The following is a 14945-nucleotide window of genomic DNA, read 5'->3' on the forward strand; positions in this document are numbered from 1 at the left end:
TCTAAATATTGACTTACATCAAATAGATTTCATCACCTTCAATGTATGAAACAGTGTTTACACTTTTAATACATATACAGGCAGTTGTTTTCGCAATTCATTTGGTACTAGCCATTGTTAGCTGATATCATTATACTTATTGAAAAGATTGCGAATTGGAAAATACGTTATAGAGCATGCCGAGAACTGAATAAATATGTTACAATCTTAGTTTGTTCTACATGGCAAGAAACTGGAAATCATGTTCTGTTTAACGATCGCCCGAAACTTCGAGTTGTTCACTCTTATATATGATAAGCACGTATAACGGTATAATAATACTATAATAGACAGCCTTTTGTGACTTTGAACCGTAGTGGTGGCACAACTCGAGACAGATGCCAGCGGGATAGTCTGTGTCAATTGTCGTTCATTTGTTGAGCTCCCATGAGTGAACAGATTTCCGAAGAATTGTATTTTTGCGATTGCGGATCTCTCATTTAAAGTTAGTTTTTCGATTTGTAAAGTAATGTCTTTCAAGCGAAGTGCAAAGTAAATCAATAAACTTATTTAGCTTAATTGGGATTTAAAATGACTTATGAAAATACAATTAAGAGGTAAACTGACTGTGTTGCTTATGTGGTAATAAAGAGCCACGCCTAAGTGTTTATATATATGACACTTTTATGGTTTGTATATAATACCATGTTAGTGCCCGAAACAGAAACTAATAGAGTAAAACACAACCCCGCGTGCTTCGCGCGTGATAAGACATAATTTAGCATTGCTGTTGCTATCGTCAACTAATTTAGAACAGACGAACACATTTTGACGAACAAGTATGAACACGATAACGACAAGGACACGCTGATAAATAAAGCAGGTATTATTTAAACCCAACATGATCGTATCAAGAATGTTCATACTGTAAATGACAAATAACGGAATTTAATATAAAGGTTATGACAACCTAAACAATTTATTCTAATGTTTTTTCATGCAAAACGTACGCCGCAATATGTTATTATTTATAAAAACTGAATCAAATATAAAAGTTTTATATCTAAGACTATCTTAGAATTTGTTGAATAACGATACACATCACACAAAACAATCACAGCGAAATGTTATTTTCATGAAATAAAAATAAAGATGTTTATTGCAGAAAAAATTGTTTTGAGTGTCATTCATATATAAAATATTTGCTTAATACACGCTCGCGAATAGTTTAATAAATAGCAGTATCTCTTTTGAATTGTTAGTTGTATAATTGAAGAACACTTCAGTTTGTATCATACAACGGCATTTGTTAACATCGCATACGTGGAAATCATTTATACAGTTTACTATACAAGTATTTTTCTGTTAAAAGAAAGAAATATAACAGCCTCGTCACACTATTTTTGTGATGAGTAATTTTCCTAATTACTGAAATCATAGTCAAGTATCAGATCACATTCTAAGGGAGGTTGGTTTGCAAAGTTCTATTAGTCTATTGCCGCGCGAATTATTTTCCTTATCTAGTACCTGACATGGCAAGGCTAATCAACCTCGTTATCGGAAGTACAAATATCGGGTAAGTTAGTGTGTATTACAGAACAGATTAGAATAGTTATTCAGACTTTAGCATGCTAAGCTCAACTTTATTTACATACATATACAATTAGAGCATAAAGTTAGTATAAAATATACATCATTTCGAATAAAGATCAATTTACAATATACGGAATAAACACATGTATGTGATTTCGTGTGATTATTATTAATATTAAATAATTTTAGAAATACAGGCTTGAAAAATGCTGATAATGTTAAAGCTGTTTGATATAAAATAATACTTCCAAATATGTTACACTTAATTGTAGTGAAGTATGGTTTTATTATTAGTATTATCCATTTGTTGACCACCCATACGAAAAACGAAACTAAAGTTGATATATAGGGATATGGTTCCTTAATTAATATTTTCTTTAAAGAGCAATCTGTAAGGTCTTAAAGTAATATACCCATCTATATACACTAGTAAATTAATATGAATCAAACCCTAACGTCGACCATCTATGCGAAAAAATATATAGCTGATCTAGAGGCATATATGCGACTTAATTACTTTCGCGGAAATTATACATTACATTAAATAATTAAAAAAAACATGCAATAGTACAGCCTACAGGCAATTTAATCCAACTTTTATGTCCGTTGAAATTCCTCGCTACTTCTAATGAATCATATTTGAAAATTGCATTTGCAATATTTGTTTAAAGTCTAGATCAATAAAATATAGTCAACCCTTAATCCCATACAATAAAACAAAACACTACTGCATGATACATGTCTTCAGGTTGATAAGAGAAACACTCTAGAAATTTAAACGAATACTAGTAGCAGTCACATTTTAACAACATAGGACATTTTTCAAAAAAATATCGTGTTTCATTACAGAATTAATAAATGAATTATTTATCCGCTTTTACCATTTGCGTCAACGTTGCGTACAATATCAGTTTATGATTCAACGATCGTAATGCAATATAAATGTTTGAGTTAAGAAACATTGGAAGCAGGATGTATTTTGAAAAAGTTTAACATAAGGAAAAGTTTAAAGCGTTTTCCGTTGTGCTGATATTTTACAAGCGTATTTTAGATCGCAATTCGCATTATAATTTACTTTATTACAAAGTGTATTTAAACGTCATTAACAACGGCATCGATCAACATGTACAGTTATACAATACAGTATTTTAAATGAGGAGATGTAGAGTTCACAGTATTTTAAATATTTAGTTACTTCTTAAACGCTGCAAGAAACGACAAGTAATTATATTTTTAATGAACTCCCGAAATTCCGAGTTGTAGTATCCTATCAGATAAGGGTTCATAGTGGAATTCAAAGCATAAGATCTGTATACAATTCTAGCCCAAATGGGCAGCACTTTATGCAGTTTCGCTATTATTGACACGACGAAGTAAGGGACAAAACTCAAGACGGATGCCAACGTAAGAACAAATGCCATCTGAGTCAGCCGTCGTTTAATTGTCGAGCTCCAGTGATCTGTGGTTGTCACGTAAGTGTTCGGGCAGATCGTTTTAGGTGTATTTCTTTCAACAACGTTCGTTTCATTTGGAATTTGTTTTTCGGTAGTTGAGGAAATTTCCGAAACTTGAGTCGATTGGCAATCGTCCATAGCAACATTATTGGGCGTTAAACGACGGCGTTTGCCAACAGAAGAAACTTTGCGTATGATTAGTGTGTATAGAGTTAGCATTACTATCATTATAACGAGGATCAATATGAAGTCAATAATCTCAAAAGCGGTGGAAATTTTTGCGAGTCGTTTTTCTCTGGTAATCATACAGCGGTTTCCTATCACGGTAATGTTATCAGCTATAGTAAAGTCTATCGGTCCAACTTCGAAAAAGACAAGTTCTCGTATTGAAAACAGGATTGAGAGTCCTGTGGTGCAAATGATTTTACACACCACTGTTTTCCTTTCTGCAAATAGTGATTTCCATTTGGATATCTTGCAGATACTAAAGTACCGATCTAAGGCTAAGATGAATAGTAACAACGTGGAATTCTTAACAAAGATGTGGTTCAGGAAGCCTTGAAGTTTGCACGCCGCCACATGTGTGTACGTCATCGAATGAACGAGCCCAGCAGTAGATGAAAGCAGTACTATAGAGCAAATCCAATCGTTTCCAGACAGTGCAGTAAGCACTAAAGTTGCAGTTGATTTATCTTTCCTTGAAAAGTAGAATAGCAAGGCGACGAAATTTCCGATGATGCCAGCAGAACAAACAATTGACATATACACGATGATTGGTATATTTTCAACGGTATTTGCATCGTTTTTCTCTTGAACCAGTTTTTCATTATCCATTTTAGGCATATGTTGACAACTTTTCGAATACAACGATACAAAACTATAGTTGCTAATGTTTACTGAAAAGAAATTTGAAAAACGTAAGTCGAACAGAGCGAATTAATAGAAGTCGAAAACTCACAGTAACAACACGTATTGTTGAGTTGAAAATAACCAAATGAATAAATAAAAATGCTTATCTAGATAACACATAAACGCTTACTTACAAATATTCAGTGTCCGTCTACCATTACAACTTCTATCGAAATAACAAGACTTAATATTTTAAGTCAAGGAAGGAAGGAAGGAAGTAAACTTTCAACCATCGTTTGTTATTTTAAACTTCCGTTTACTTATTCGCGTGACCAGCATCGTTAAACAGTTTAAAATACTCTTAGTATGTATGTTAACTCAACCAGAAACAATCCATTTAAATGTATGGTATGTCGCAATAGTTTGGATTATCTCATGTTTTAATATTTTTCTGTATTTCAAAACGATGAATACAACACTAGTTATCAGATGTGGTATAAATTCGTGATACGCACATGATGATGGACGATGACGTAGCTAAAATATTACTAGTTTAAGTGAAGATTGGATGAAATCCTCAAGTACCTATTTTAAGTATACACCAATGAAGTTGAATCAATGCATCATTATAACGCTATAAGATATCACAGTATCCACAGTAACGGATGAACGGGCTAATTAGCAGACAAGCGGAAAGAGGACACATATATATCCTATTAAATATTCACGCATTGAATCCAATGTATAGGTATAAGTAACACATGGTGTTATTCTGTTTTTTTTTCAATACATGTTTTTATATAACGATTATATAAAAACAATATACCTTCAACATAAGATATGTCATTCAAACCGAGGCGTGAAATGTCCGCTATCCTGTGTGACTCCGGAACGCGCATTTTGGTGAAATATCTGATTGGTCCGATGTTACAACCATTATGCATATGGGCCGTGTTCTGTGAAAAGGGGGTGTACTGAATGTGCGTAAAGTGTCTTCCTAGATTAGCCTGTGCATTCCGCACAGGCTAATCAGGTACGACACTTTCCGCTTTTATGATATTTTTTTTTAAAGAAAGTCACTTGTTAGCAAAAATGCAGTTCAGGCGGAAAATGTCGTCCCTGATAAGCCTGTGCGGACTGCACAGCCTTAACTGGGACGACACTTTACGCGCATGCAGTAAACCACTTTTCACAGAGCAAGGCCCATATCTTGTTATATCACACAAAGGAGTCATGAAACTCCAGAAACATTATCTGTAGAGAAAGTCTTCTACTATCAATTAATATTATACGATACATTGCAGTGTAAACACACAGCGATAACATTTCAATGATTGAAGCTGGGGTCATCACATTAGAATGGTGCAAAGCATTTTGGGCATGAAACCGGTTTAAGGGATAATCGTTTGTAGATATATATAATTCATGTATACGGTTATGCAACAAACAAATTAATAAATAAAATTCTAATATACATACTCGAATTACTGTGTTAGTTAATGATGAACTTAAATCATCTATGCACGTATACTAAATATAAACGCTGTTCATTACACATAAAATACACACATAAATTTATGCTTGTTTTTATTTCTCACAAATATATATAGGATCTGGCACGAGTTGTCATATCAACCAAAGGCTCGCTTACTAACAAAATTTCTGAAACTCGTTTAATAAAATATGGTATGATATGACAACGAGTGTCAGATCTGTTTTATCACATGCTTTTTAATGAGCAAATTAAATAAATATTTACGCAAACATAATGATAAATCCCGAATGTTGTTTACATTTCGTGACGTCATTTGACGTTGAAACGTCATTTCAGCAAAATAACAAAATGATATAGGTCAATAAACGAAATCTAAGCCAATGAAAACGCTTAAACATGTTGTATTAGACATGTGTAATAAAAAAAATATGTAATGGTTGTATTACAAAGGAAACAGGGTATAACATGTGATGAATATATATATTGCTTCTGAAGGGCTATTCAACTCTTAAGTTGGAGTGAGATCCATCCAATAGAAAAGTTGAAAACACAAGCTTCATATTAATAGATAATATGAGTATAGGTGTTACCTAATTTACGGGCAAAAGCTTTTTGATAACCATGTATTTTTAATAAATATATGGAAATTATTGTGTTCAAAATAATATAGTTGTTTTAATAATAAAGTAAAGCATCCAAAAATATAATGTTCAAACGAGTAACATGTTCCTAGCTTTAAGATATGGCATCATATAAATTTGAATTTCTGCTGGTTCAATGGCTGCGGTATAGTGGATATGGTGTCTGGACTGTCTGCTAAGTCACTGGGAGATCTCTGTATTGATGCCTTAAGTGGGAGCGTTCTTTAGATCATCCTTAGGACACTAAGTACTGGTCCTACCCAGGACACAGTTTGTTTCAGCAAATGTTTCAATTCAACTTAACCTTGCTAAAGCAGTTGATTTTACCATACACTGATTTAACATATTAAATCAAAATAATATGATGTGTCAAATTAATAAGGATTTTTTTTATTATCAATGTATAATTATGTGGAACAGAAAGACAGCATACTTATTTTGCAATTAAAATAGTTCATTAATACAGGTATCTTGCGGGGTTCTAATTTTCTTTCTTTTTGTCGCCACTAAAAAACTAGCCATTTTGTAGCAATTCATAAATCACAGTCTAAACTGCATACACTTAGTTTGTTGCTGTATAGTTACAATTTGAATGCAAATAAACATAATGTTATATCATCCATATATTTTTATTTAAACATTCAAATAACACATACAATAAAACCACATACCATAAAACATAGATTATCAATGAGCTTATTTATATGTCAGTCATTGTCTTTCTTGACTTAGCCTCTAGCAGAAGCATGTACATGATGCTAGTGTATATATATATTCAGTACATATATAAAAAGGTATGTGGTATAGTGTGGAGATACAAAACACTTCACATCATTCATTTGCACATAAAATAATAGTTACACAATAAGTAATACTAAAACACTGTCATCAACTTACAAGAATATTTATGTTTATGAAATTTCAAAGTGATTTTATCTTTTGAAAAAACGTGGAATCAATGAAGTAACATTTTATTACCTTTTACAAAATTTACAATGCCGGTTTTTTACTAGTGCATAAAACATTTATCATGGAACAACAAGTAACAACCAATTTATTAATTACACAATAGAAAGGAAATCATATTAATGGCAGTATGCATTAACTAAACAAACTATTTCCTACTGTTTAAAATTACACTATCTTATTATAAATGATTACAACAGGTACTTAGTGCTTTTACATACTTGTGGTAAGTTTTGTATTAGATCTACTAGTTTGATATGTATTGGCAGACACTCGTCTATATGCAGACTAAATGTGCATGAGAACCTTCATATTTCTTCAGCATAATTGCCTTCAAAATGTTAATTATACAACCCTTTGACGATGTTTGCACATCAGATTGTATAATGCCATAGCTGATTTTTGTTTATAGATAGACAGATATAGACTTTTCAAAGTTCTATAAAAGTTCACACACATTCCATCCAAGTAAACCAACAGAACCAATAAAGAAGATCACCACAGCTAATAACTGTGTTTATAGCTTGGAAACGTTGATAGTTCAGGAATCCCTCCTTTGTTGATTTCTGGAAACCAAAACTGTCAGTGTTGCTCAATAGAATGGCTTGTGTGATGCCCAGCTCTTGCCTTGGCAGAACAGCTTCTGAAAAACGGAAAACCAACAAATATCTTAAAATTTGATAAATGATGCAGACAATTTATAAATGTCTTGGTTATGTTTTTGAGTTCAAATCTGGGAGAATTGTTACGAAAGATTTTGGTCTGAAAATCCAACGGTATTAGATTTTGTGGTTTAAGGCCTCAACTTAATATAGTGATATGTAACCTTTTGGGATATCGGCAAATGGCGAGCAGACGCGGTGTAAATACGTTTAAAATAAGCTAAAATACTAAAAAGTTAAATCAAAATATCGTTACATTTTGTGAATAAATGTGTTTCTGATGGCTAACAACCACAACTAACCAGAATATTGCCCACGATCACATGTAAAAACTGCTGTCTGAGAGCGAATGGAAAATGCGTCACGAATTCTGACAAGTAAACACTGGACGCTGTATGCGCAGTGGTTAGCTTCCCTTAAAAATTTGGGAGCTCGAAATCAACGCCGATGTTCATGAATTCAGCGAATCAATTGTTTAAACAGTTTTATTTATTGATTTGTGAGGATAATAATAACATTAAGATGTTGAATTTATAGAATGAAATAAATTCGCAACTAAACAAACGGAGGAAGAACATGGACAAGTATAAGTATACAAGGGAGGTAATTGCATCGCGAAAATATATGTCGCGTGTCGAAAAATTTTCAGTTGCATCCCTGTCTAAATTTCCATATGTATGAACGGTCAACGCCCGCTACGCGGACTTTTGCCCGTATTACATAATGGAAAACACAAAGATCATTAATTCAGCCTAAATTCCTTTCTTTACGATCATCGACGTATAAGGGCATTCAAATTGGTGTCCACTGATTGCGTGACTAACGGGGAATGTTTACAACGTCATGACACTACACGACGAAGCAAGTTTACATGACGTTTAAGATGTTCATCCCTTTAACAGCAATATCATTGTAATTATGGTTGCCAAACATGTTTGCCAGCGGATGGAATGGTTTATCGAATAAGGCTAGGGTTAAACTTTCTGACCACTAAATAAATCTTGTCCTGTATGACACATAAGCATTTTATTTGATATCTTAAAATAAAAATTGGCCGATTTTGTAAAAAAGTCCTGCCTTTTGAAAAAAATTCCCGCAAATGAATGGGCAGTTATTTTGAATGTGAAACCTTAAGAACACTCATAACGGAACAATGTTTATCCAATCTTCATGCTAACCTAGAACATATGTCTTTTTGATATCTGGTCCGAGATTGAAAATTGTTCCAGGTTTTTGAAAATCTTTTCCGCCAGGGGCGCGCAGTTCTTCATATATGGGTATAGTGGAACCTTGTTAGCAATATTTAAGTCACATTTGGGGTTCTATCTTCATAAAACTTGCTCAGACAATATGTTATAAAATATCTGCTGACAATTAGTGCAAACTTATGAACACATTAGCAGTCCCATTTTGTCTGTTTTATCTGTATGCAACTTGCCGCGAATTTTTATTCCTGTAATATCTCGGCTGAATGCGTAAATGATTCCGGTACCCTTTAAGACATGGTCGCCATGGTCAGCCCAATTATGTCTATAAGGCGCTTCCGTTCGTTCGTTGGATGTTATTTCGCGCGTTAATAAAAGTATTACCGATTCAAGTAACAAACATATTATCCAGCATCTCAACTCGTGCACCTACCCATTTTGGTTCGAATATTTTCGTTTTTACATGATTTACAGACCCTTTATAAAATAATACATATGTATGCCCGCATACAATACATTTGTATGCCCCACATACAAAACGGCATTAAGCATTCCACTTGTCCGTCCGTACGTTTGTCCATTCGTAGGTCGCGAAGTTTGTTTTTTGAAAATCTCCTAGTCTAATTGATGAATCGTGCTCACAATTGCTCAATGGGAATGACCTTTATGTGTCGATGATCGTAAAGAAAGGAATGTTGGCTGAATTAATGATATTTTTGTTTTTCTTATATATATATGTGCTCTGTAAAAATAGGGTTAAATGTATGTGCGTAAAGTGTCGTCCCATATTAACTTGTGCAGTCCGCACAGGCCATCAGGGACGACACTTGCCGCCTAAACTGGATTTTTCTAAAAAGAGACTTTCTGTAAATGATCAATATTATAAAAGTGTCGTCCCTTATTATCCTGTTCGGACTGCACAGGCCTATCTGGGACGACATTTAACGCACATGCATTAAACCCCCTTTTCACAGAGCACTGTCCATATTCACATGAAGCTTGCGTTTTCAGCTTTTCTTTAACAATTGGATGGGCCTCATTCCAACTTGAGGGTTCAATAGCCCTAAAGAAGCAACGATGTTTGACAAAAGTATTGCCCTTTGTCCGATTTCTCATTATTTAGTATTCAGTCACACAATTTTGTGTTTCAACTTCCCTTTAAATACTGCGTGGATCTCGCCAAAAAACTCACATTGTAATGGTCGTAATGCTACCTTGGTCGGTAAGAAAGAAATTTTAGCTGAGGCGATTTTAGGCAGAATTATGGCCATTTTCCAATTTATAATATGTAGTCCAAAATTTAGTTTTTTTAACTCATCTTAAACTACTTTTAGAATCTCGCTCAAAATTTCACAAGTGAATGACCAAAGATTTAAATTATCGTTAATCAAAGAAAAAGTTTGATTACCCTTTGTCGTGTGTTCTACAGTAGAAAATATAGTGGCTTTGTCCAAATATGTGTTGTACGGGAAACAGTTTTTGTTACATATTTCTAGTTTAACTTGTGTCACTTGTATTTCTTCTAGGGGACTGAACTTTACAAAAAATACATATAATATTTCTTAACATAAACGATGGCTGCAACTACTTTACAAACATATTGATCTACACATTAACTTGTGCCCCTTCATATCATAGTCAGGATGTTTTCGGATTTACCTTGTTTAGGACACCTTTTTTATACTGACAAAAACCTTGTTTAACCTGTAGTGAGCATAACGCCAAAATCATTGATGCTAGAATGCATTAAATTTACAACTAATTAATTCAACTACTGACCTAGCATAAGGTAAGATTATACAGTTGTAATGTCAATATCCGTGCATGGGCGCATGTGAATTCAAGCTATAATTCTGGTATCAGATATTGACGAATGTGCATCATCCCCATGTCTGCAGGGTGGTACGTGTTCAGATGGTATCAACGCTTACAACTGTACATGTCCAGCTGGGTTCAGTGGATGGAAGTGTGAAACCAGTGAGTAATACATGTATAACGTTTTCAACATTTTTCAAGATCCAACAATAAGGATCCGGACGTTGCCCCCCCCCCCCCCACCGCAATATCTAATGAATCATAGTAGAAAAGAAGCTACGTTTTGAAGAAACCACTGCTTATAAATTTAGTTTTTTGTCGAAAACAGAAAATGACCGAAAGAAGATAATACACACATACATTCCTCTGAGTTTAGATATTTTTGCTGACATATTTCTGATTCCGAGCGCCATCTTACATGCTTCCTTAGCTCATGTTTAACTTTTATGTGAAGGCTTAGTTCACATTCCCTTTTAATCACGCATTCAACTTAAAAAAAAATTAAAACTTTTCAAGTGGTTGCTACTGACCTTAATATATACAATGCCACTCTATACCACGTTAGTGGAAATGCAAATTGCGTTTGTATATATTTTGCTGAGATGTTCAGAAAACAACGTATGCAGAATATAGTCCAGGCAAGCATGTAATATTCTTGCGGGGTATAATTCATAAAATGACGACATTCATATCGTCTAATTATGTTAATTTTCGTGCATGCGCATGCGTATGTAAAAACTATAACTCATTTGCAAATCTTGACGAATGCGCATCGTCCCCATGCCATCACGGTGGTACATGTTCAGATGGTGTTTACCGTTACACTTGTTCATGTTCGGCTGGCTCCAGTGGAATGAACTGTAAAACCAGTAAGCAAGAGTTTTTCACCTGTCTCAACCCAGTGGGCATCCAACGTTGCTGCAACGTTGTATTTAGGTTGCATTCGAACGTTGCAGTTTGGTTGTACGAAGGGTCTAAATGAAAGTTTTCCCGACGTTTTTTCCAAACCTTTGCTGCAACGTTTTTTCCAAACGTTGCTGCAACGTTGTATTTAGGTCGCATTAAAACGCAGTATTTTTAAATTCTATTTTTTTTAATAATATAAAAATTTAAAACTATTTACTGCCAACCGTTCTTTCGATTATTATCGGCAGTTATGGAACATTATCGAGTTCGTTTCATACAAACAACCATTATTTGATGTCTAGATAAAGTTACCTGAAACGCTCCCCGAATCGAACCCACCAACTCCTGATCACTAGGCAGATGCCAAGTACAGATCGGGATGTGCAAATATTTCGGTAACTAAATTTTATACATTTTATGTTATGTCGTAATCGACTTATACTATATTGATTCAAATGGAAATTGTTTACCCTATTGTTGCTAAATATAGTTCTCTCCTTCTGGTGCTTTTATGTTAAATTTATGTTTATTACATTTCAGTTGTTATAAATGTATATAGAAAATATAATATTTAAAATGCATGCATGTATTTAAATTATGATAATATGGATTCAGATTTGTACGACAATTCCAAGTTCTAGACATTGTGCAGAATGTTGCAATAACGACAACTGCAATGGTCGTGTATGTGGGGATGAAGGTGAGTGTTTAATATTTGTATAGGTTTAGTTTCAAGACAGAAACGGGGCCCACTGTGCTATGACTGCATTCACGTTCGAACCATTCAGCAATGCACGTCCATAAGACCGTGTAAGCAACACGAGGTTTGTTTAAAAAAACAGTATAATACGTTCAGGTTAAATTGTGAACGATTCTTTATTGTTTAAAATATTGTTTTAACATTGATTTATATATTAAACACTTTGCTTGTAACATCGGTTTCTCATTTTATGTGTTCACAATAACTACCGGATGCACACATTTAAAAACTGTTATACAACAGCAAGATTTAATAGCATTTTGCGTTTACTTATACAAACGTCTTGTTTTCAGACATGCAGTATCGAGCAATTTGAATGGCTGAATCTCACACACTTCAAACTTGGGTGTGTAGATGCACCGGTATGTGGCTGTAATTGTAGTAAAGCATTAATACATACTTCTATGTAAAATTGAGGTTTATAAACATTCCATGCGAATCCCGTATTGCAAATAATTATTTCGGTTTAAAATTTACAAATTTATAAAATTCACAATGATAAGTGCCAATTGTGTAATATTTTAAAACAAAACCATTGAGTTAAATATACTAACTAGACTATTATATAGTTATTACACACTTATAATTGTTTTATACTTAATGAATTTCCAGTGCAGCGCTATTAGGAACGGAGTTCTGCGTTCTTTGCCACGTTGCAAATCGTGTTGTGATCAAGACTTTTGCAACACCAATTGCACACACCATCAGTCCATAGGCATTATTGGTAAACAACAATATTTTCCTACGAAACATTTTTATATACCGGATATAACAGTTCTGAGGATGATATTATAGAAAAGAAATTAGCTATACACATATTTTTTAGATTATAAAAGCTTATGAGTTTATGCAACACTAACAAAACAAAACTATTCAGCACTACAGTTTTTTTATCAATCTCATAGCCTACCAACATGTTATGCGAACAAACATCCAGCTTAAAGGAATCTTTTCACGCTTTGCTAAATTGACAAAATTGAAAAAAGTTGTTTCAGATTCGCAAATTTTCGTTTTAGTTATGATATTTGTGAGGAAACAGTAATACTGAACATTTACCATGGTCTAATTTAGCCATTATATGCATCTTTTGACAATTTTAAAACCTAAAAATTATAAAGCGTTGCAACGCGAAACGATTGAATAATTTGGAGAGTTCTGTTTTTGTCGTTAAATTTTGTGAAACTACGAAGATTGCTTATATAAGGTATAAAATACATCAAATAAGTGTACTCGGCGGAATAGCTCAGTAGGCTAAAGCGTTTTTACTTCAGGACTCTGGCAGGACTCCAGGGGTCACTGGTTCGAAACCTGGTCCGGGCAATGTTCTTTTCCATTTTTTTAATTTTATACTTGATTTTTTACTGGAGCTTTTACGATCCAATGTTTACATTTATCGATATAAAGCATTTAATGAATAAGTTAAAAAATGCCAAAATCTGTGAAAAGGCACCTTTAACAAGTAATTTTAGATTTGGAACTTCTAAATTACATTAGAGATAGTTTAAACAGTGATAAAGAAAATGTTACAAGACAATGTCCTGTGTGTAACCATGATATTGAAGGCAACACATGCATTACAGGCAAAGATCAGCGCTCGGATACAACATCCGTCGTTGCTCATTAATTGTAATGACTCGAAAAGGAGGACGCTTTTTTATAATTATATGGAACATAGTTCATGTGAAATAGAAATCAATTGGTTGAACGTTATTATATGCCCGAGATACTTGCTGTGTATCTATGTTTATGTTCACTTTATGTTAGTATTAGTAAATGTAAAGTACCGCAATAATATATGTTGATATGTTATTTCAGGCTGACACGACGACACTCTGGCAAAAGCATTGCGAATGTTTCTTTATTGTGCGTTAACAATGTGCAAACGTGCATATGAATATTAAATGTACATCAAAAACTGTTGTTTTACATATACATATTATATATTTTCACTTCAACTTGACTACCTCTAATCAACATCGCACTTATAACAATACAACTTTGTGCATACTTCTGATGCTATAACATAACATATTCATACTCAGGGTGACAATTGGTATCGAGCGGTTTTTATACATAGGCAATATTATTGTTCTATAAATTTAGTTTTTAATTATTGCGTTACACATAGGTCTAATCTTTATAATGCTTAGCAACACAATAATATTAAATATTTTTATAATTCTTTGAAAGATTTTACAACATGAGCCTTAAGATTTGAAGTTATTAACTATGTATGTACGTGTACTTTTGATAACGGTGATATTGTGTTATAAAGCGAGTATAAACAATCATAGTGAGAAATTTGAATTTAGGTAAAACGTTGAAGAATAAAGAATTTGTTGTAAAGTCGAAAACTTCATGTACACAAGATCAGTTCACTATAAGTCCATTTTTCTGAGCAGATATGTTTAAACGACACATGAATACCATTGCTGATTCTACATCAAATACGAGCAAACGTGTTGGTATTTGCGTAAACTTGAATTTGTTTGTGTTTTTTTAAGTAAGCACTATTTGAATAAGGTTAGTACTATGAGATAGGTTATATATATTTTCTTAACATTCCGCTTTCATAGTCATATAGTATTTCAACGTTGAGAAAATAATATTTTGATATTAC

General features: G+C 33.4%; 2 protein-coding genes across 2 annotated transcripts in view; one reads left to right on the top strand and one right to left on the bottom strand.

The window, feature by feature from the left end:
- LOC127835511 (neurogenic locus notch homolog protein 2-like) overlaps window positions 1–14945 on the top strand; it is a 128583-nt gene that overhangs the window by 98070 nt on the left and 15568 nt on the right. The window contains exon 29 of the mRNA XM_052361951.1: window positions 12938–13049. Coding sequence (XP_052217911.1) covers window positions 12938–13049 — 112 coding nt within the window. The remainder of the gene's footprint in view (window positions 1–12937; window positions 13050–14945) is intronic.
- LOC127836062 (5-hydroxytryptamine receptor 5B-like) lies at window positions 1729–4093 on the bottom strand. Its single transcript, XM_052362485.1, has 2 exons — window positions 4070–4093; window positions 1729–3922 (listed from the first exon to the last, which is right to left on the bottom strand). The coding sequence occupies exon 2, from the start codon at window positions 3867–3869 to the stop codon at window positions 2760–2762; it is 1110 nt and encodes a 369-aa protein (XP_052218445.1). The 5' UTR covers window positions 3870–3922; window positions 4070–4093; the 3' UTR covers window positions 1729–2759.

The sequence above is a fragment of the Dreissena polymorpha genome, chromosome 6 (genome assembly GCF_020536995.1).
Source record: "Dreissena polymorpha isolate Duluth1 chromosome 6, UMN_Dpol_1.0, whole genome shotgun sequence".
NCBI classification, from domain to species: domain Eukaryota; kingdom Metazoa; phylum Mollusca; class Bivalvia; order Myida; family Dreissenidae; genus Dreissena; species Dreissena polymorpha.

Coding starts and splice junctions, on each gene's coding strand:
- LOC127836062 (XM_052362485.1), bottom strand. CDS start 3,869: ATGCCTAAAATGGATAATGAAAAACTGGTTCAAGAGAAAAACGATGCA.